Source organism: Podarcis vaucheri, assembly GCF_965113315.1.
Source record: "Podarcis vaucheri genome assembly, chromosome: 2".
Classification (NCBI taxonomy): domain Eukaryota; kingdom Metazoa; phylum Chordata; class Lepidosauria; order Squamata; family Lacertidae; genus Podarcis; species Podarcis vaucheri.
The window spans coordinates 57,980,445-58,003,690 of NC_138760.1; the positions used below are offsets into that span (position 1 = coordinate 57,980,445).

General features: G+C 40.9%; 1 protein-coding gene across 4 annotated transcripts in view; it reads right to left on the reverse strand.

Annotated features, from left to right (window-relative positions):
* Window positions 1-23,246, reverse strand: part of STK32A (serine/threonine kinase 32A) — a 73,144-nt gene that overhangs the window by 4,341 nt on the left and 45,557 nt on the right. For all 4 annotated transcript variants that reach the window (XM_082213504.1, XM_082213506.1, XM_082213505.1 and 1 more), the window contains exons 6-12: window positions 20,693-20,730; window positions 16,078-16,167; window positions 13,088-13,185; window positions 9,787-9,903; window positions 3,149-3,274; window positions 2,486-2,614; window positions 890-954 (exon numbers count right to left, since the gene is read on the reverse strand). In XM_082213504.1, coding sequence (XP_082069630.1) covers window positions 890-954; window positions 2,486-2,614; window positions 3,149-3,274; window positions 9,787-9,903; window positions 13,088-13,185; window positions 16,078-16,167; window positions 20,693-20,730 — 663 coding nt within the window. The remainder of the gene's footprint in view (window positions 1-889; window positions 955-2,485; window positions 2,615-3,148; window positions 3,275-9,786; window positions 9,904-13,087; window positions 13,186-16,077; window positions 16,168-20,692; window positions 20,731-23,246) is intronic.

Consider the following 23,246-nt stretch of genomic DNA (forward strand, 5'->3'; position numbering starts at 1 on the left):
GGATCCAAGAAGATATGCCGGGTCTAAAGACCAAGTTATTTCTGCTAATATAAAATTTACCCTGTTGTTGCTCAAGCCAAGGAGCTGTGTGAGGAGGTAGGATGTGGGCCTCTTTAAATGCTCAAAGAGCGAACCCAAGTGAAGCCTGGTGGTTAGCTGGTCCTGCCCCTCAGTGAGTGCCCACCCCTTTGCACACATGCCATCGGCTAATTGGGCAGGAGGCTTGTACCCAACTTTCTTGGCCAGTGAGGAGGCCAGGATGGCATCAGGGGAAGTGGTGGCCAGCTTGCAATCCTGTGGCACCTTTAATAGATAAAATCTGCTGAGTTCGCTTTTGTTAAATTACCTAAATATCTAATTATTTCTGCTAATATAACATTCATCCAGTTACTGCTCGAGCCAAGAGCTTGTTCTTTGTCATTTATTTTAATTATTAGTTTATTTGAAATATGTATCCCCTGCCTTTCCTTTTTAAATGTCAAGGCAGCAAGCGACAAAATCAAAACATAATTCAACTATTTAAGATGTCAGTCACAAATTCATTTCTCAAAACTATGCATTGTTCCCTAGAGAGGTGCAGACGAGAACAGAAGAGAGCTATAAACCCACCACAGTCACCATATACTTAATCACATGAATTTAGTAGGACTGCCTACTTCAGGGAAATGGGCTGGCATTGGCTTTTAAAATAATTTGTTCTAGTGGCAGTCCAACGAAAGAGCCTGTGAACATTACCTAACCTCCCAAAGCCTTTCAATAGATTTCATGCCAAACTCACTGCTTAATTATTGGAGGAATACTGATCAGACTTCCTTATATCTAAATAGTCTTAGTGACATGCAGTAGCACACTTGCCAAGATAAAGTCTACTTTTCAGCTCAATACTTACTTCTCCCTGTTGAAAATGATGAAGTCCCTTTGGATTGACTCCAGGTGTTTCTGAAGCTGGCAGGTCTTCCATTGTGAAACAAACAGAAAAGTTTATGTGATGAGATGACATTAAGGCCATAGACAGTTCACTGGGATATAGGGAAGTGATAGCAACAACAATAGTAAGCAATGGGTTGAATCCGGACAGCTTAAGCCTCGGACAAGTTAATCATGATTTAGTGAGATTAACTAAGTTCATCTAACTTTGATCCAATGCTTTGTTTTTCACATGTCTCCAATGCTTTATGCACCAAAGATTCGAAAATTCATGTGATCTCTCTACATTCTAGCACAAAGGAACATTAAAGTCATCTGAAATCTAGGGATACCGGTAATGGTGGGCAGAAGATATCATACCCCTCTGTCACTCCTGGATCCAGATTCTGCTGCTTTATGAAGCTACAGAAAAATGAAGGGTTGCAGAATAAAGTTGTATGAGACTAACCCAATATATTCTGTAGGTGGGTCACATACAGAGTTAAAAGAGTGGACAATTTCAGAAAAAAATAGAAAGATGTGTGGGAAGCAAAAAGCTTAGGAAGATCCTCTTATTTTTGCCCATTTGTTCTCTTAACAGAATGCAAGGGTGCCTACTACTGACAATTCACCAAAGGGTAAATTTACCAACATAGCCACTTATCAACTATTTCAATCTGCCAAGCAGCAAGGAGAGTTATAGCATTATTTCACATCTAATATTAAATCTCAGAAGGGAGAGTAGTCCATTCTCAGACACATTCATAGACAGACAGACAGATAATAGGTTTCAACTACACCAAGTGATGGGGGGTTATGGTCTAAATTATTTGCCTTTGTACTATGTATTTATATTATATTTTGGAGCATCTCATATGAGCTCAACTCCATACAGCTGGGAGAGGGTAGAAGGATGAACCTAGAGAAAAGCATTAGGGTGATTGCCAAGAAAACAAGAATGTGCTCTCCTATCACAATCAGTAAATAGTATAGACACAGTTTACTTTCCCCAATTTCTTCCCTGTCTGAACATGAAGGGCTAAGAAAACAGAAATAATTATACACCTGTCTGTTGTAGAAGGGGAGTTTCTGTAAGGGCCCTTCAAACAGGTTATTGCTAAAAAAAAACTGACACCAAAGTCAGAAAGCATTATTTGCTATTAGCAATTATTTCATATTCCAGCAGTTTTAAAAGTGGACGTATAGAAAATATAGTACCAGTGACACACAGTAAAAAAGCAAATAATTTAGAAACTGAAGGAACTACTACTTCCATTATTATCCAAATCTGCAGAGACAGGCAGCCAAGTAGGGTGATGCCTTGCCTGTTTTGGCTGCAATCTTCTCTTCAAGCCACTCATTTGGAGCACTGCCATTAACGTCAATGCGATTAGACCTGAGTAAGCAGTTTGAGCATCACTGTCTCTTGTCTTTTGAGACCAATATGTCAGGAAGACATCTAACAAAGCTGGAACGCATTAAAATGCTGGCATCTTTACATCGGCAACAAGTCCACTGGTCTGTGCAAATATGAATTTCCTTGACTGAAACAAGGAGCCCAGCTGCCTGCAGCTCTCACCTCCATGGAATCATTTTTGCCGCTTTCCTTCTCCTTCTTAGCCAGGCGCTTTTTCTTCTTATGAAGTGGCTTGGACTCCAAGATCATTTCTTCAAGTTCAAAGGTTGGGTCACAGTTCAACTTCCCTTTCTGGGGTAAGGGGAGAGAGAATGTTCCAAACAGAATGAGACTCGCATGGGAAGCTGGCTCTATATCTATACTTGGGTTCTATACTTGGAAAAGAAACCATACCAAGAGCTCCCAATCACCCTGGCAACGCCTCCCCAGGCGGGATTGGGCAACTGGCTGAGGTAGGCGGAGACCTCCAGGTATCCCACTTGGGGAAGGCGAAGCATAGGGTCCACGCAAAGGGCACCCCCATTTAATGTGGGGAGCAGTCATCATCCTATTCACCATCGTCTAACTGGCAGGGGAGACCTGTATGATCTGTGTGATTCACTATTTGTTGCCAAACTTTAATAAAAAGCAAAAAAAGCCACCACATTTTTGGTACGTAATTACAACAAAGACTACTCCCCCATCATTCCCCCTCATCCCCCAAAAGAGGAGTTTGGCCATCACTGCAACCAATGAACTTCAATCTGAAAAGCGGGCTAAAAATGTTCTAAAATTTAAAAAACCCTATCATTTGAGACTTTATATAATTAAAAATATAATCCTTACGGTAGGAAGGAATCCAGGCTCTACTGTCTTTTGAAGTACAGCATCCCAGTTGATATCGGACAAATAAGCAAAGTCTTGGATATCGGTCAGTTGAGAAAACCGTTCCTCTGTATTTATTTCCATTAACTAGAAATGGGAATTAAATCAACTTGTAAACATGATAAAGATCAGAACAGAGAGAAAACAACAAGATTTTTTACTGTAAATTAGATACAGGAAATGACGGTGGTTTGAATCACTGTGCATTTCAGTCAGGCATGAATCCCCATTAATAGCCATACGACTTAATTTAATCATGACTAATTTGCTGCATTGGTTTCAAATGCAATGGATCTTAGTCACAACTTTCCCTAGATCAGGACCATTGTGCCGTAAGCAGAAAAGAAAAAAGGGCAGGTTACCAGTTTTACTCCTGATAACTCAATAGAGAATCCTCTTCTACAACTATATTGTGTAGCACAGCATAGAAGCAAGTCTAATCTATTGTTCTAATTTGAAAATATAATTAGGTTTTCCAGGAAGGAGAAAAGTCGTAATCCAGTCTATTTATCTTTACAGTAAAACATCTGATTGGGTTTTACGTAAGAAATCAATAAAATTTTGAGACAAAAATAAGGAAGCAGTCTAGGGCAGAAGACCAATTGGAAATTCATACGCTCCATTTTTTCTTAAGTTGGCATTTACTTTTGCAGGCAACAACTGGTAGATCTCAAGCTCAGTTGGGTTATCTGAAGAGTTGCAACACATGAAGGGCAGTACAACTGTCACTTGCCATACAAACTTCAAAAATCTAACTTGTTGAACTAAGGGCAACAATATAGGGGTCTTTTCTGACATTCCTTGGGCAGTTTGGGAAGAAGCAGTGGCTCTTGTATTACCTCACAAAGAAAGTGTCAGAAGCCCTGGGTTATATGAGAGAGGTCCATGCTGCAGCTCCTTCACAATGCACTAATACTCTAGCTTTCATGAAGGGTGGTAGTGGCAGAGGAAGGAGAAGCATCACAGACTCTTCCCTGAAGGCTCCCACCATCGCTTTAGAAGCCAAGAGGGAGCTGCACTGTAGCAATTTCAACAGGAATGTAACATCAAAACGGTAACCACAGTTTTGCAATTTAGGCTTTTGACAGTTTTTATCCATACAAAAGAAACATATTCAATTTAGTGACGAGTTATCCGTGGAGTTCAAGGACTACAGGCCCTACATTTCCTAGATATTTGCTCCATGGTGGACTGGTGACTATTCTGGCAGTTTCTTCAAGCTGCCTTGTTCGTATTTCAAAACTTGCCACTATTCATTCTGCATAGCCCTGCAAGTTTGGTCTTCAGCTAATGCTATGAGAAGAATTTGAAAGGGAGGCAATTATAGCCGTGCAATAAGCAATTTAGGTATCAAAAAGCATTTACAAAGGCCAACATGCTCAGTGGAATGCATGTTGGTCTTGAACTTGTGAATTCAAATTTATGACCCATGGATTCATTGAGTAGCCTTGGGCAAAGTTGTAATCTCTTCACTCCCTTTCTGTGAAATGGGAATAAGTGTGGCTGTTCTCATGGGGTTTTTTGTGAGGAGAGCTGACAACTGAAGATAAATGGAGAACTTTCCAAGAGAAAACCAGCGTTCTAAGTAGCACAGCCTCAACTAACTTAAAGAGTTGGCTTTGGACAATGAAAAATCCTTCTACCTTCTGTTCTCCTGTAAGACTTGGCATTACAACCAAAAGCAGTTAGAGCTAAAGACCACAATTTTGGTTCCAAAGGTCAAACAATTTAATTTGCATTGACCAGAAATCAGCACCACCATAGAAGGCCTTTCAATCTTTTCTCTCATTTCCATACATCACACTATCCATGACTGAGTACAGAATCTGGTTCTTTTCCTTGCTGGATGCTTGGCTGGCTCAAAATGAGAAAGTGTTCTACTTCAGCAGTAATTTACTGAACTCTTTCTTCTAAGTAAGTTAAGCCAAACACTCTACAAGTATCTACTGCATTTGAACAAATTATTCAAAAAGTCCTGTTCTGACAGATTTATCTCAGAAAGATTTTGCAGCAGTACTTTATTTTTATGACTCGATAAATACCCACATAGTTCAAACCAACTCCTGTTGAAATCAGACCCGCCTGTGGTTTATACGAATGCCACCAGTGTACACTGCCCATATAGTGTTGAATATTTTTCTTCAAACATTGCCCAGGAATCAGCAAAACATTTCAAAATGATTCATGTAGAACATGAATGCAAACAGATTGTTTTTGTGGGAGCTGCAAATCATTCACGGAAATCAAAGCCAGCCAGTTACTTCATCAGCCTGCTTCCATTCATATGCCAGACTGACTGGAATGGGATACTCCTGCTGAACTGCAAACCTACAATTACAGTATGCAAGTTCCTAAAATGCTCCTCTAACATCTGCAAGCCCATATAAGCATTTTTCACATGAGAGATTTACTTAGTTTCCCTTTGAATCTGCCTGTAACGCAAACATAAAACCTACACAGGTTGCAGCACACATTTAATTTCTATTTTCTTCCCTTTTCCATCCTGCATTACCAGCCTTGCATAACTGGAAGGTGTTCAGTTTGTATGTGGAAATGCCCCATGCCTGATTTAATGCACTGAAACCTTTCTTATGAAATTTACTTGAGACAAGTGAGAGCCAGGACCAAACTTGACATCCCAGTTGGTCTCATCTATAATGCATAATGGCTGCTAAAACAGAGACAAAGGGGGGCACAGTGGAAATTTAAATAGCGGTGACATTGCATCATTAATTTAAGAAGGAACAAAAGGGCCTGTGGGAGTTCCAGAATGTCATGGCACAGGATAAAAAGCAAAGTAAAATGACATAAATAAATATAAAGGAAATCTACAGAAATGTGGAGTTATTACTCTGTCTTGACTAGTTTCAAATGCAGGGTTTTTTAAACAGTTTTTATGTGTATTTAGGTATATATCTGGACAAAACAGTTCTTTTGATCATACAGCTACCACCATACATGCAGGTTTTTTCAATTGCCGTTGGGCAATTTTCCATCTCCATGGTGCCATCTCTTACAGTGCCACTGTTAGGTCTCACATAAAGGCAGTGGGGATGAAGAGTCAATATGTAGCCAATGCATGCGTGTATATGGGACTCTGAATATATGGAAGCTTTTCACCTTGTGCAGAACTATGTGAAGAGCATATATATGATAGTAAATTTTGAAAAAACATTCAGGATTGGGCTGTGCATTTGGAGTTTTAGCCTAGCATAACCTGCTATGCAATTTTTTTTTTTGGGGGGGGTAGTGGTAACTAATTCACTGTCTACAGTTTAGGGTCCCCAGCCAAAATCATGTCTTCCAGATCTATTAATCCTGCCTAAAAATATTAAAATATTGTCGGTTTTGTCTTTACTAAAATGTAAAATGACTAAAAACATTTCTAGCACGCTTGGTTCATGTGTGTGGGTCAACAATATGGATCTGAAGTTCACTGATACACTCTATCTCCACCTTGGTCTGGGGGTCATGTGGCAAGGCGAACATCACCCCCTTCTGAAATCAGACTTCTCCTTGCTACATGGAACTGTGCACCTGAGTGACTCTGGCCAAAGACAGACAAGAGATCGTCTCAGTTCTGCAGAGGTTTTTTAGCTAGAGATTCTGAACACCAAAAGTGGAGATTCATGAATAAAAAAAACACCTCAGAGTGCATCACTGAATGATAGCCCAATTTCAGGGTCATTTTGTTAAACTGCCTAATATATCATCTCTACACCACTTGCTGTTACAAATATTGCTGCCACTGGGGGCTGTGTAATTGCCACTTCCATTCTAGTACCACCCGTGCCCCCTTCTGTTTTCTTTTCCCCTGGGGTAATAATGAAATATAATAGACCTTGTCCTTAACTTTTCTCAGCCTCAGCAGCAATAGCAGCAGCAGTCTTCTCAACTGAATGGCCTGCCAAGCCTTCAGGTTCTCGAGGCAGTTCCGTACAACATTGATTTAAAAATCACAGATAGAGACAGAAACACAAATACCAGAACCTGCACGCAGCACACATATTAACCTATTTTCTTTTCCATAGTCTCTTTTGAGGGGGTTATAGGAGGATACTGAGGCTATACATACATAAACCTGTGCAACCAGACTCCCTCTCCTCTCTCCATATGGAACCACAACAACCCTACTTTCAAATCTGGGTTTGGGGAAAAACCCGAAACAGATTTTGGAGGATGCATGAGTAGAGGAAGTCCACTGAGCAGGCAGAAGTCCTTGAGCTAATGCAAAGATTTTGCTGGATATAAACCCATTCTTTTAACAGTGCAAACCTATCTGTTTTCTCAGATGAAGGCTCCATTGACTTAATGGAAATTACTCGCATAGGATGGTAGTCTATCTCTTCTTCTCCAAGTTACCTATATCAATGAACCCAATTATCTTATTTTACTTTTTTAAAAAAAGCTTATTTGGGAGAGAGAAATGTAACCATCTTTCATAACTGGAAATCGCTAAAGGGTCCTGTTTATGCCATTAATCTTGGATGTGAGACCAAATTAATTTGTACCAGAAATTAGGTGAATCTCCTTATGCCATTTATTCCATATTATAAAGTATTTTGTTATGTAAAAATGGTTCACTACTGTCAGGGAACTGCCATCAGTGCCGGAGGGAGAGAGCAAGCTCCAGAGGGATCCCAGAGAGCGTCCCTGGATTGGGAGAGGCAGCCCATCTTCTGGGGAAGGGAATCAGCTTAGCTCCAGTGGAGAAGGGGGGCAGATGGGGGAATCAGAGAGGCAGTCACATGACTCCTTGCCGGGGACCAGCGGGGAGAAGAAGGGTCCTCCGCTGCCTACGCCCTCCTTGCGCAGAAGGCTTCCGCGCAGGGAGAGTAGGAGGAGACTGGGTGTCAAAGAACTTCTTTGGATGAATTTATTTGGAATGATCTTGAACGGTGATGGGGAATTTGTAGTCCTCTAGATATTGTTGGACTACAGCTCCCATCACCCCTGACCACTGATCACAGTGGCTGACACTGATGGAAGCTGAAGTCTAACAACATTCAGAGGATCAAAAGTTTCTCACATCAGGGTCTTGAGGCTTTGAAATATTTTTTTATGACAGGAATTGCTACTATGGGGAGAAGGGTGTCCCACTGCAAGCGCCATACTGAGCATGAATCAGTTAGTTGCAATCAAGTATTAACTGAAACTATTGGACTTTTAAGTTAGACATGAGGTCCTGTTAAGTCAATATTCATTTATTTCAGTGGGTCAGCTGAAACTTAGCTGAATACCACCTAAGTTTCTGTTGAATTGTGCTCACTGAATGTTTGAACATAGATTCACATTTTCATGGACTAAACCCATTGTTTTTTGCTGCATTTTTTCATTAACTTCACCTTTAATCAAATCATGTTTTCAGGCATTACCAAAACATTCCCTTTACAGAAAGAAAGAGGCTGAACGATATAGTTGTACTGAGACTTTCCCAACAGCAAACCTTCCTAAAAGGCATCCCATTCCAATTTCCTCTGTCTGATAAAGAATGCCTGTCAGCCATATTTTCTGATAATTCTTATGCTGACAAACTGTTACCACGTGGAAATATGTGAATAGAAGTTATGAATAAATGATGGCAAGTGAACATCTCTACAGAAGCTCGACTGTCACTTTGCCACAGGGAAAATGTGATGTCTGGAAACCTTCTCAAGTGAAAGCATGCTGAACTAGCAGGTAATTCTCTCTCTCTCTCTCTCTCTCTCTCTCTCTCTCTCTCTCTGGTAATTTTACTGAAAACCATTATGAGGTGGGGGGTTTTAATTTACAGCAGTATTTAAAAACCCATAAAATCTAATAATACAAAGATGTAACATAAGTCCACTGCAAATTTTTCTCTATGCCTCTACAAGTGGGAGCCAACGAAGTGCAGCAGGTGGTTTTTGTGTGGTAACCTGAAGTCATGTAAAATTATGTCACACATTTTGTGTTAGCAGAAATTACTGTGAGGGGTGGGGATGGAGAGGCGAGATATGGGCTTCTTGCTTTTTGCAGCAGTCGCACTTCTCCTATAAGTCTTGGTGTACTGAGCTTCCACTCAGAAGGTGTGGGAAATGTTTGGTCTTCTAGATATGTCTGTGTCCAGTCCTGGGCACCACAGTTTAAGAAGGATATCGACAAGATGGAACATGTGCAGAGGAGGACGAACGGGATGATAAAGGGCCTGGAAACCAAGCTTGAGGGAGTTGGATAGCTTGAGTCTGGAGAAAATCAGACTAAGAGGTGATATGTTCACCACCTTCAAATATCGGAAGATGAAGCAAGCTTTTTCTGGATTCAAATAACAAGGAAGGAGATTCTAAGAAAACTTTAGGGGAAATGTTCTGATGGCAATAGTTGTTTGACAGTGGAACAGACTTTCTTGGAAGGTGGTGGACTCTCATTTATTGGATGTTTTTAAATAGAAGTTGGGTGGCCATCTGTCAGGGATTCTTTACCAGTCATTGAAGGGAACTGAACAGTGGTCAATGGCCAGGAATGATGGTAGTAGTAGTTCAGCAACATTGTGGGGGGCTGGGGTTCCCCATACCTGTTCTAAAGCAAGCACCCTTCTCTTTATTGAAGTCAGCCTGCCTCCAAAAACACGTCCCACTTACCTTTTGGATTAAGGACACCATATCCTTTGACCAAGCAGCAGGATACATAACTGTGGCTGTCTTGAAGATGTGGGCAATTTCGTTTGCAGCAGTACTAGAGCGAATGTGATATGGCCTCTGTGAAGAAGGAAAGGGGATGGGGAGCAAATAAATTTTGAAACAAATCCCTCATCCAGCAGCTGCAAAAACCACATTATTTCTTTCAGACCATTTCTAAGTAAATGACCTCTGCTCAGGTGGTCATTGTGCTGATTTTTCCAAAGCCCACATTCTTCCTGTTCCCACCCGCATCTCTCCTCCATCTCGCCCTGCTGTTGTTCTCAATTGAACCATTGAACTACAGTCACTGGGGAGCCTAATTCAATTGAAGTAAACAGATCAGTGCAGGAGAGGGCAGCAGCAGCAACAACAAAGCTACATTTGAAAAGCAAAATGTAAGGGAAGGGATCAAGGCTTTGCACTGTCATCCAACCAGCGTTTCACTAGGACAGCCTGAGTGCAGAGGAAATCAATTTACTGCTGTTTTTAAAAAACAGAAAACAAAATTCTTTCCATATCCCCTGAAACATTTAAAGACTGCATTATCCTGTTTATGTCTGGAGTCGGAGCTTAACTGCCATTGAGGTAAACTTTTGTTTTTATCTCCTTTGAAACAGACATTGACCGTGTTTGCATATCATGCTAAGCCATAAAAGGATGGTTTGGTAAGTCACACTTGCATGAAGTGCAGGCTGACAGAGACATCCGGGGGACTCCCACTTTGCTCCTCCCACCACAAAGGGGATAACCCAGGAACATGCTGTGTTTTGTGCTAACAAACCATGATGCGCTAAGCCAACGACAAACCATGATTTGCCAAACATCTCATGAAAACGAAAGTCAAGGTTCTTGCCGTATAAAGAACTACCCATTCAAACGGAGTGCTGAATTAGTTCAGCATTGCTTGCTATATCGTGGCTGACCTTATAGCCTCTGGAAATAGTGAGTTAAACTATGGAGGGCAGTTTCAAACGCTCATAGAGATCATGGGCAGCTAACGTACAGCACAGCCACCGTAAGTAGCACAGGAAGTCGGGATATATGTGACTCCTGGACAGTTATGGTTAGTATTTTCTGTACAGAAAGGGGATGCCCTTCTCAAGGCGACTACCAAAATGTTAAAAAGAACCTATAACAATATCACAAATAATAAAATTACCTAAGACACATCTAAATCTCAGAAATGTAGCAGATTAAAAACGATATCAGAAGACAAAAATCATCCAAGTGCAAAAGCAGGTAGTAAAACTAGCACATTTCTGGGTACAGGCTGGAGTACAACCTGCATTCCTGCCTGCCTCTCCTGTGCAGTTCAGTTAAGACTCCCCGGCATGGGGAGATACATAAGGACTGTAGGGAACAACCCTCTCGTCCTCTGGATTTTTACTTCTGTCCCATTTGCCAGAACATTCAGCCATTACTAGTATAGATGATCTTCAAAAGTGATACATGATGGGCAAGAAATCTGCCAGGGTTCCAGGAAAGATTTAGATACAAGAACATTTCTGAATTATTATAAGCAACTTCTGTTCATAAGATTCAACATTACAGTATTTTTTTTTTCTTTACAGGGAAGATGGAGGAATACTTCACCATGCCTGTAGTGTATGGTAACAAGGCATGAACATTTTAATTTCCTGCTATGTCAAAGGACTCCTTTGGGCAGAGGAGAAATCCAATAAAGCAAGCTTTAAAACGCATTACTGTTTTTCAGGTCACCAATACCTGAATGTTACTGCAACGCTGGATTCAGGGCTTTTCACTCTTGCTGACAACCTTAGCAAGTGGTTATTGAATAATGCCCATGTATAACAGGAGAGTGAGAAGCAAATATCTAACCCTAAAAAATGTAGACCGCTTTAGGGAGCATTGACTTTGGGAGACATTCCCAGGCATGTGGAAGAATACATGCAACTGAAAAGGCAAAGTACATGTGTAGTAAGAACTAATTTTTCAATCCCTGTTTAGGTTTTTATTAGCAGCAACCATATGCATAGCTTACCAGTATATATTTAACTAAATCTAAATGGATGGTGGAAACGACTAAATACAAATACACAATTCTGTCCAGCCAGCAGCACATTCACAAATAAAATATATCTATCTTCAGTTGCGTGTATACATAATATTTTAACATGAGATTGCATTGCTTGTTTTCCCCAGAAACAAAGTGGGGACTGAAACGATATCTAAACTTGGCTACTTCATTTCCCCACCAACATGCAGTTGTGACTTAAATGACGTAACATTTTGGACGCTTCAGAACAGCTGTTTTTGATGAAAAAGCTAAGGTACCCTTAATTAAGACTAATTAAATTAAAAGTAATTAAAATTTAAAACTATGAGACTTTTTTAAGAAGCAATTTTAAGCAGAGGTTTAAATTATTTCTGCCCTGCTTACTTTACCAAAAGATCCGACTGGTATAAATACAATTATTTAACAAGAGCAAAACAAAACAGAAGCCTTCTCCTGTTTTATTATTATTATTATTAAGGTTGAAATCCAACAGAAGGCTGCAATCCTGGGTAGTCACAGATGAAGAACATGTGCAGCAAAATGCCTTTTTTCTTTTACTGCAGCTATCACTCTGCTGAGCAGCTTGTAGGTTGTGCAAGGTGATCGGCTGCAGCAAAAATACTCTTAACATCTCCAGCTAAGCATGTGCTCCTCCCACACCTTCGCTTGCCTATGTATCTCCAGGGCTGCGATCAATGGGACTGTTCACGCATAGTTTATCGCAAAATTGATGCTAATATTCTATATGCTAGCAATGCGGCATATTGCTCACAAACGTTTATTTACTTTTTTTTAAATAAAGCTTTTAGGTGTATCCATTGCAATAAAGTTCCCATTTTGCCTACTGGTTTGACCTAACTTCTAAAGACTCCCAGAAAACGTTTTGGAAATATGTTGTCATCCAGTCCAGCAACAAGGCATGCTGGAACATGAAATGTGTTTGATTACTAATTCACACACAGCGGTCCATTTCTTCCTCAAACCGCAGGTTCATTCTGCAATTGTAAAATATCTTTCTACATTTTGTTCCTGCTGAACTCTTGGTATATTGTCTAGCAACTGCTATAGCAGAAATTCATATTTATCAGTAAGATAATTCCTTGTTTTAAACAGCAGTGATTCTCTCTGGAATTTTAATGAGTCTATCATAAAAATGGACACAGAGCTTGAGAGCTGGACAACCTGAAAATGATGGGTTAATGGATGTATAGAGCCAATAAAGTATATAAATGAACAGTACAGTACCCGGCCTCTAAGAAGTTCATAGGCTGTAATGCCTAATGACCACCAGTCAACAGCATAGGAATAGCCAATGGGTTTTATAGAACTGAACATCTCGGGTGCTGGGGAAAAAGAGAAAGTTGTTATTTGCTTTCGTTAGGAATCTTACAGCAAGATTATTGCCTTTGCTTCCATTGGTGTGAGCATATATTCCAAATGTCCAAATGGGGACAGACCCTTTGGGGGCCATGGCTGGCTGGCTGGCTACTGGGCCCACCTAGTCAAGAAGGGCTTCCTGATTTGCCTGGGCAACAGTGAGCTATGGGAAATGAACTAAAAGAAATGGGAGCTGAGAGAAAGGCTGCTATCTAATGTGTGTATCTAAGCCTTGTGGAATGCCTTGCGAAAACGGGACATCAACAACTATTTTTATTTCTGTATTAGGATTTAGTCTGCCTCCTTTTTAGTTTTAAGCTGTTAAGCCTTATTTAACAGCTTAAAACTAAAGAGGAGGCAGACTAAATTTGTATTGTTTTATACACAACTGTATGGGCTATTTTTAAATGACGCTTTACTTATACTGACAGTATGTCAGTATGACAATTGTTCTTATTTTAAAAAATAATTTAATTTTTTACAAAATGTTATCACTGTTCATTTGATATTTTTTGAACTGTTTTGGGGATAATCTCATGAAAATGTAGCCTACCAAAAAACATGATGATGACAATAATCATCTCCCTGGCTCTGGTGTGTTTTGGGGTGACATTTAGCTCTGATTCCTATCCTGGTCCCTTAAGTCAGTTTCTCTGACTCAGTCATTAGCTCCCTGTTCCCATTCCCCTCTTACAGCTGCTTATGGCTCAGCCCTGACACTTTATTTATCAGGAGGAGTCAATATTTTGCCTTTCGGAGAGATACAGCTTTAAACATCTGTCAACTAACAAGGACACCAGAGTTCTTTAGGTTTTGCCTTCTAGAGCAAGGAACAAATGCATCTCAAGTTTGGTGCACATCCATCTAAAAGGTTATGTCCATGCACTGCCAATATACTTCTTCCCTTCCATACCTCCATAATAATCTATTAATCAAAGAGCCATTTTTGCTGAACGCATTTTGAATTTTGACCATATTTATACTAATTGCAACCAAGTTCACTGCAAGATAAGAATTCTATTCAACCATCATAATTTACTTTTCAGCCATTGTTATGATCAGTTTACTAACTACTTTAGACGCGTGTGGCCATCAAGCTCTGACAGAGAATGCTTTCCCTTTGGAAGTGTGTAGAATATTCATTCCTGTGCCAGTAAAGACTCACCTGTCTGCCTAAGCATTTTTAGTGTATTTAATGAGTTAATTGACTTGGGGTGAGTAGCCCACTCTGAACTTTCTTCCACCTGCTTTTACTCTTCAAACTGACTTTATGGTTTATGAATTTTTTTAATGATTTATTGTCATTTGTATTTGGATCATGACCCATTGTGAACAATCGCAGAATACAAATATCCCCAGCAAATATATAAACAAATATAGAAGGCAAAAAAGTATTTTCAAGCAATGTATTTTTGGGAGCGGGGAGATACTTAAGAAATGATATTTGGAATGAGAATGGGGGGGGGAGAGGTATAAGCACAAAAGTTTCCCCCTTCCTCTGTGAATGTTCTCATTGCCCTCTAAAAGAGAAGATGAAGGCGGCATGACATCCTTCTACTTTTGTCACCTAACCAAAACTACCATCAAGAAAATGAGCTGGGAGAATTCTGCCATGTTCTTGAGGTTCAGAAGGTCACTGCACAAATGCACAGAGCACTGGGGAACTGACTCACCATGCTTACGTTCTCTGGTTCTGTACAAGTTTTTACACTTATGAATCACAATTTCCAGGTCACACTTTGGCTGACTGTTTGACGCAGATGGGTTGCAAATGCACAAATACCTATCGATCTATCGATATACAGTATATATGCATGAAAGTCCCTCTCCTGTTCCCCCTTGATCACAGATAAAATGCTTGTAGCTGCTGAGCCGATGCGTGCATTATAGCCATCAAAACATCATTTAATATTGTTAAATAGAAGTGGCCTAACTTTTGCTCAAGTGCTGGGAGGGGAGATGCTAATTCCGGGGTCTGACCCATAGAAATGTTGTCCTCCTGAAGTGGAAGACCGTGGCTCCTTAAGCTTGGACCTGGGAGACCAGGATTCAAATCCCCACTCAGCCAGAAAGTTCTTTGGGCCACTCAGAGTCTCTTAGCCTAACCTACCCTGCAACGTCGTTGTTAGGGGGGAAAAGGCAAGAGGGGAAACCATGTGACCACCTTGAGCTCTTTGGAGGTAAAGTGGTCTATAAGTGTAATAATAAGCAAACAAACATTCAAAATTAAAACAAACATGGGAAAAAATACAGCCATATGAAATAAGTGATCAAAGGGAGGGTACCAACACACAAACCCCACTGCCACAGGCAGCCAAGTTAAACAGACAATTCCTGGAAGTGAGCACTTGTTAAATTCTCAAAGGGTATGTAATAAGTTCATTATATTTCTTGGTAACCAAAAAAAAAAGGGGAGCAGTGTTGCCAGTTATTCGAGGATGATGCATCAATATTCTGTATATCCATTTATATTTCAAAGGCTTCTCCCAGTCTCATGTGTCAAGCCAATGGGCTGGGCCACCTTTTATCATCTCTATAGGGCCTGCCCACCCAACTGCAGCATACATCTCACACACAAAACCCAAGAACCAATCATGCAGTTTTGCCCTACACTCCTCAGATTTTAGGCACCCAGGCAGCAATGAGGTGGGGTTGGAAGAGGTGGAACCAGTATGCGGGTTCCATGTGTCAGACTGGATGGAGTCTCTTCTAAGCTGGCCCTTTGCTTCTTAAAAAGAAGAAGAAGCAAAACTGTTTTAATATCTGGACAGAATTAGAATGAAAATGCTCAGAGCACAACCCTAGAACAGAGGTATTACCAACAGAAGTAAACTGTGCCTTAATTTTTAGCTACTCACCCATATATGGTTTAGTGCCAGCAATAGTGGTGACCTGAGTGTCTTTTGTTATCACGGTGGCAATATTGAAGTCTGTGATATGCACATGTCCTAAGAGAGAGGTAAAGAAACCATTTTTTACATGAGCATCTCACATCTACATAACATTCCATTCTGGCATGGCTATTCATTTTACTATATATAATTACGAGGAAACAGGCAGCAAAGAGTATCAATCATTTGCACCATGTCCTTTGAATTTGCTCTCTTCCCTGCAACTTTTCCTATTAAACACCGAGACCCCAAGGCAGGAAAGTGCAATGTGATTGCACAAGCCAACACCTATCAACTCCCTTACTGAACAGCCAGGGAGGAAATATAAAAAGTACCCTGGCTGTTGAGCTGGCAAGGTGCTATAATAAAAGCAACACAGTAAATCCCTAGGCTCAGAGGTCCACGTCCGTGGCACTGCTGATCAGAAATCAAAGCCAAAATCTCGCCCCAGCTGAAGCAAATGAGTACTCTGTTTGCTCAACGGAAGAGTGAAAATGGGATTTATAAATAAACTGTGGCAGTAGAAGTAGTGATTCCTCCAGGGGAATGTTTCCCATGATCACCTCAAGCATACACCTCTAGTGGCTATACTGCAAACTGCTCAAAGATGGCCAGACATCACACTCTGCTATGGTCCTCTGCTAGCCACACTGCTGCAATGAAGTTTTTTGGGTGAACAAATGTACCCACTTGGTACTGCTGATGCCTTTTTTAAAATTAGAATGGTCTTTCTCAACCTTGGGTCCTCGGATGTTGTTGGACTACAACTCCCATCACCCCCAGCTAGCAGGAACCAGTTCAAGGATGATGTGAGTTGTAGTCCAACAACATCTGGGGACCCAAGGTTGAGAAAGGCTGCATTTGAAGCTTAATCTCAGCAGGCAGGGAGAATGTTTTAAGGGCTATTGTCACCTGCAGTATGAGAAAACCATGAATTATGATGCCAGAGTACATCTGACATGCGCCCCCCTCCCCAGCAACTGATTTGGCAAGCAGCACATGCATAGCCTGAACCATCTTAGAGAATCAGACACCATGGTGCCCCCTTCCTTGTGGCTGTAGAGTGAAAAAGAGAAAAGAAAAGGCAAGCCCCAAATGACTCCTCAGAGAACTCTTAAGAGAGGAGGCAGTGAAAGGCCAAGGCAATATTCCATCCTTGCATCACTTTTCATTTCCTCTCTATTGCTCTCCTTTCCCTGCGGGAAATTGCATTAATAAAATAATGAATTATAGATGCCATTATTTTTATTCAACCTTTGATATTCTTTGGGAAAGAAGTAGGGAGATGGCATATTGGCTGTCTTGTTTGTCAGAAGTTAATTCTTGAAATACAACCCAAAGTTTCTTAAAAAGCAGAAGTAATTGGAATAGTAAACTGTAAAACTGAACTATTAAAAAAGCATGTTATGGGGAGCACCTCACACAGAAATAACTTAACTTTTAGTATTTTGAGAAGACGCTTGGTGTAGTTACTACCACACATAAGATGTGAATGTAATTTTCTGAGCAGCACCATAAATAATTGTGCATCCAATTTGGTTTTAGACTCTAGAGTTGATTAAAAGAAACTTTTAAAAAACCTAAATAAAAATGTAGTTAACATTAAACTACCAAAACAGAATAAAAAAACGCAAGGTGTTGTGCATGTTAAAGAAATGTTTGAAAACATGATATTCATTTGCGAATGCTGACAATCCCTGACTAATTTTGTTAATGGTGAAAAACTTAAGAGATATTTCATCAGTGAAGCACAGTTACACCTGGACTAAAATATATGTATATATGTATATTTAGATAGTAACAAAATTTATCTGGGATTACCAGCATGCAGATGTAAATGTCAACAATCATAAATTGTGAACATTCAGTATAATGGTATGAGACTTTAAAAAATGTTTACCAAGCAAAAGTAAGATTCCCCCCCCCCCACCAAGTGAAAGGAAAAGCTATGAACTCCCCCTGCCCAGTCCCTTTTTTCTGGGGATACTCAAGAGTATGCAGTGCCAGAACCTTCCCCCCAAATGTTAGCAACTTACTGTAACAACTTTGTGGTGAGTACTGACACCTTTTTTTCTACCAAAAAAAACCCCCTGCCTCTGCCCAGCTGATCCTGCCCATTGAGGTCAGCCTTAACATAACCTCTTTGTCACACAGGGTGCTTTCACACAAGCTGCTTAATGAACATTCAGCCTGATTTGCTTGCAGGGACATTAGATGATTTTTAAAAAATGGAGCATCCATTCCTATTTATTTGTGGGGACTTTAGACGATGTTGCATCAAAGGAAGTGTCATTTCACACTTTCCAGTGTGTTTTCCCATCACCTTCCTTGTTGCAAAAACCCCCAGTATTTTGGAGAAGTGGGCTTGTTTCACAAGAGCTCCAAATCAGCCTTAATTATGCAACCTGAATTTGCCAGGGGGTGACTGAATCCCACCCAAAAACAGAGACAGACTGGAAGCACCCACAGTTTGGCATAAATGTAGCAAAGGTGCAACAGATTGAGCTTGAGTTTGAACGGCCATTCCCAAGGAGAGAGCAAGTCACTGGAAAACAAGCACAATCTTAGCGGTCTAAATATAGATAGAGATGCTGCTAAAACAATGGCTGAGGGGAAAACCAAGAACAAAATTGAACTTTAGGTAAGAGGCTCTTTGCACGCCTGAGTGGAACCACACAACTCTCCTGCCATGGTTGGAGAAACACACAGGGAAATTGCAAAGAGGAAATAGAAGGCCATGGATTTCAAGGGCACATAGAGAAAAGACAATTCCAAATAGAATTCTGATGCTGTCCCAAATGCATCAAAATTTGAAAAGCCTCTGAAGCAGTTCTTTTCAAGTGTCTTCCTTGAGCCCAAGCCTATGACTGTAATATCTGTCCATTCTCCAAAAATTAAAGCATTTAGACACATATTAACATCAATGGAAGTGTGAGTTCCTCCTCTTGAATTGTTTCTTAATGTAAAGTTATCAGAACATTGCCCGTTCCTCGCCTTCTCAGAGTGCCTCAGTCTACCACAAAGTGGACTATTCTGGGAAAGAGCAGGGAATAGCTCACACAATATCCACACCTTGTGGAGGCGAAGCAGGGAATTTACTTTGTATTTAAATGGTGTGAGAGCAGCATGACAAGGAAGATGCTCTTGAGGAACCTCTTCAGAAGCACCTAAACCATGGATGTTGCTGGGCTCCAACTGCCATCACCCCTGGCCATTGGCCATGATGTCTATGGTGTATATGAGTTTGAATTCAACAACCTTTGAAGGACTCTGGGTTCCCCACCCCTGGCATAAATGGTTTTCATGTGAAAAATGCATCCATGACCCAGTGATCCCATGCATACTGGAACAAAACTACATTGAACCTGCATAGGGTGGGAGTGTTTAAAAAGGAAACTTGCCTTCAAACAGGCTGCATAAAACTTTTGCACATTCCTGGGGGGGGGGGAGAGCAAGCAAGGAGGAAATGCTCTGCAGCTCAGCATCCCAAATGCACCTATAGTACTCTCCAAACACATTTCCCGTTATCTCTGATTGCACAGCTATGTTGCACTGCGGTGCGTCTAAAACACTGAGCCACAGCAGGTTCTCCTTCAAAAGCATCCAAAATTAAAACCTTATTCTACGGAGGAAAACATGATGGTTGTTCGTGATAAATTTATCAGCCTGGTTCAGACATAGCGCTAAGCCAGAGAAACTTGGTTATGTATGGGCAGCATATCAATACCGTCAATAAATAAATAAATTTATGACTCCACGCCACAGTGAGCTTCTTATTCACTGAGTCCCTGTTCCCCTTCCCTAGAAAGACAGGAAGGTGACACAATGGGCCAGATTATTTGTCCAGTTAGCATTGCCTACTCTTACTGGCTGCAGCTCTCTAAAACCTCAAGTACAGGCCTTTCCCATCACATGCTGCATGATCCATTTAGTTGGGGATATGAGGAATGGAATCCCAGACCTTTAGAATGCAAAGCATATATTCGACCACTGAGCTTTGGCCTCTGCTTGAATCCATCGCACACAAAGAAAAACTGGAATAAAAAGGTTCCACTTTTGATTTTGAATAAATCATAGTTTCTCACTCAGAGAAACTGTGATTGGTTCCTACTACGAATAACAAACCAGATCCTGAAACCATCAGTTGATCCTGGCAACTTTGAACTAACCTTTGTGAGATAGTTTCCCCATGTTCAGACATAATGGTAAACTGTGGTTCATTCAAAACTAAAAGTGGATGTTTTCAAACTCCTCTCCTGGCACATGAAAGAAGAATGGTATAGCATGCAAGAGGAACCTTTGAATGAGACCACCACTCTAGTTAAAAGCTGGGCCACAAGGTGCAGATGAAGAACACCTATAGTTAATCTGGCCTGCTGTAGAGTCATCTGTCATTCATGCCTTAATTCAACAGAAGCACAGAGCTAAGGTAAGATATATATATTTTTGCCTCAGACTGTTTTCCATCTCATAGTGACATGGTGGCTTCCTAAAGCCTGCACTGCTCACCTAGGAGACAGTATTTTGCTACAGGTTTGCATGCGTGAGGATACTATTATAGCAAGAAACAATTGGCTCTTACCCTGTTCATCCAGCAAGATGTTATCAGGCTTTATGTCCCTAAAATAAAAGATGGAGAGAGAGAGAAAGAGAGAGAGAAGGTTCCAGTAGTAGTTAGTATTATATCGGGGAGGGGGGGGATTTACTGCAGCATGATCACGTTCCTCGTAAAAACTGAAGGACACCCAAATCACTCTTAGCAATCTATAGAATGATCCTCAAGTCCTTCTGCTACATGCCACCCACTGATTGTAATCATACCTGCAGTTAAAACTCTGTAAAATGAACAAAGAGCCCATATGTCCCATTTAGTAATACAGGGACAACTTCTGATCTTTCACTCTGGGCACAATCAACTTGATTTGTCTACAAATAACTTTTTAATTGCCCATCAACTTCCTCAACAGCTGTAATGCATTGCAGAAAGTGCTTCTGGCCATGTCCTCTATTGAGCAACATTATTTCCCCCTTCTCGTTCCTTTCCCCTTATTTCTTTGTGTGAAGTTTGATGAAGAGTTCTGTGACACTTGAAAGTGATTGCACTACTTTTTAAAATAGTCCTTATAAAGATATTATACTACCGACCATGTTTGGATTCTCCCCACCACCACCAATAGAACTGCTTGCAGTTGTCTCCCCCATTTTGTGGTTGAAATGCCAAAGAGCCCAGTAAACATATGAGGCCATTGATTTATTAGTCCTGTTAGCAGAAGCATGCACAAGGATTTCTGCTAGTGCAACAAGGCTTCTCCCATGTCTCTCAAATATAGCACTGGGGGAGTTGGAAGAACCCATAGAATGGTGTGCAGGGGGAGGAGAGAGGAGAATGTTCTGTTGAACTGAAATGCTTGAGCTGAAAGAATATTTACCTTCGCACAACAATGAATTTCTCCCATGGCTATTAAGATTTGAAAAGTGTTAAAATAGAATATATTGGTGCAACATTATTGAACATTATTGGTTGAATCCAAGGTGCCCATGCAGTTCCCCTAATGGGACAGGACTTCTCCTTCCTCTCCTTACACACTCTCAAAATCTGCTCTACAGAGTCTTCCAATCTGAAGACTATCCCAAAAAAATGGCAACAGGAACTAGGTATTACCATCCCAAATGAAATGCATAATAATCGCACCATACTCCTTCTCCCCCAACGTTACTGTCCAAACATAAGGTTTGCCATTTCCCTTGAACATCCTGATTGTCTTCTGGGATAACTAATGTAATCCCAAGTATAAACTCCAAGACACTCTATATATTATAGATTACTGTAAACACTAGAGCACCTTTTCCTTTTCAATTTTGTATTTTTTAAATATCCTTTTCCTTTCAGTGTTTTAGAAGTATGACCCAGATAGGCAGACAGAGCTCCATCAGGATATGGAACCCAATTTCACTGATTTTTCACTTGGAACAAACACAGCAGGAAACACAACTTCTATTGGCTTTGACTTTTCAGCTGCTTTCCTTAATGCATCAGGCTCTTTTTCCCAAAAGCAAAGTACCCTTGGCAAGACATTTAGGACATGCTTAGTCCATTGAAAGCACTTTTACAACAATGAACAAAAGCTTCTATCATGTAAGGTGCGATTGCAGGAAGACTGTAATGGCAAAAAAAGTTCAGTGTTCTTTTTGAACTTATCGACTGACATACTTCCGACTAGGCCACCTCCATGACAACATAATGTACGTTCTGGATGTGACTTCTACATCTTCTTTTATATGTGAATGTTGGTACTCACCATGATAAGTTCCTTATCTGTAGGGAGAAACATGATCCTATGTGGGTTGTCACTACCCATCTCACCACTGGCAAGAAGTAACTTTTTTAAAAAAAAGTTTATCTAGCTTGTAAGGGATGTGGGTGGCGCTGTGGTCTAAACCACAGAGCCTAGGGCTTGCCGATCAGAAGGTCGACAGTTCAAATCCCAGCGACAGGGAGAGCTCCCGTTGCTTGGTCCCTGCTCCTGCCCACCTAGCAGTTCAAAAGCACGTCAAGTGCAACTAGATAAATAGGTACCGCTCCACTGGGAAGGTAAAACGGCGTTTCTGTGCACTGCTCTGGTTTTGCTAGAAGCAGCTTAGTCATGCTGGCCACATGACCCGGAAGCTGTCTGTGGACAAACGCCGGCTCCCTCGGCCTATAGAGTGAGATGAGTGTGCAACCCCAGAGTCGTCCGCAACTGGGTACCTTTACCTTTATCTAGCTTGTATACTCATGAAGGTGGAAGGCGAAGGTCAAATGGCCACCCAGAGGAGCTCAGGTACCAAGTGCTGCCAAGGCAGTGGTGCTGCTAATGAGATGGATTGCGATTCCCAATTATGCCCCCCATAGGACCCCCCACATACCACCTGGTGAAGCAGATCCTGATCCCACCTGCCAATGATGCTGGGAACATAGACATACAGACATCATTTTATTTGTATGCCACCTTTCCACAGTTCAAACCACACTCACGGTGACTTACAACATGAAAAAACCCCACATAACTACAACAAAAGTAGTCATAAACAGGAAGCAAAACATTAAAAAAATATAACCACACTGAACAATTTCCACATAAATCATAACAGGATCT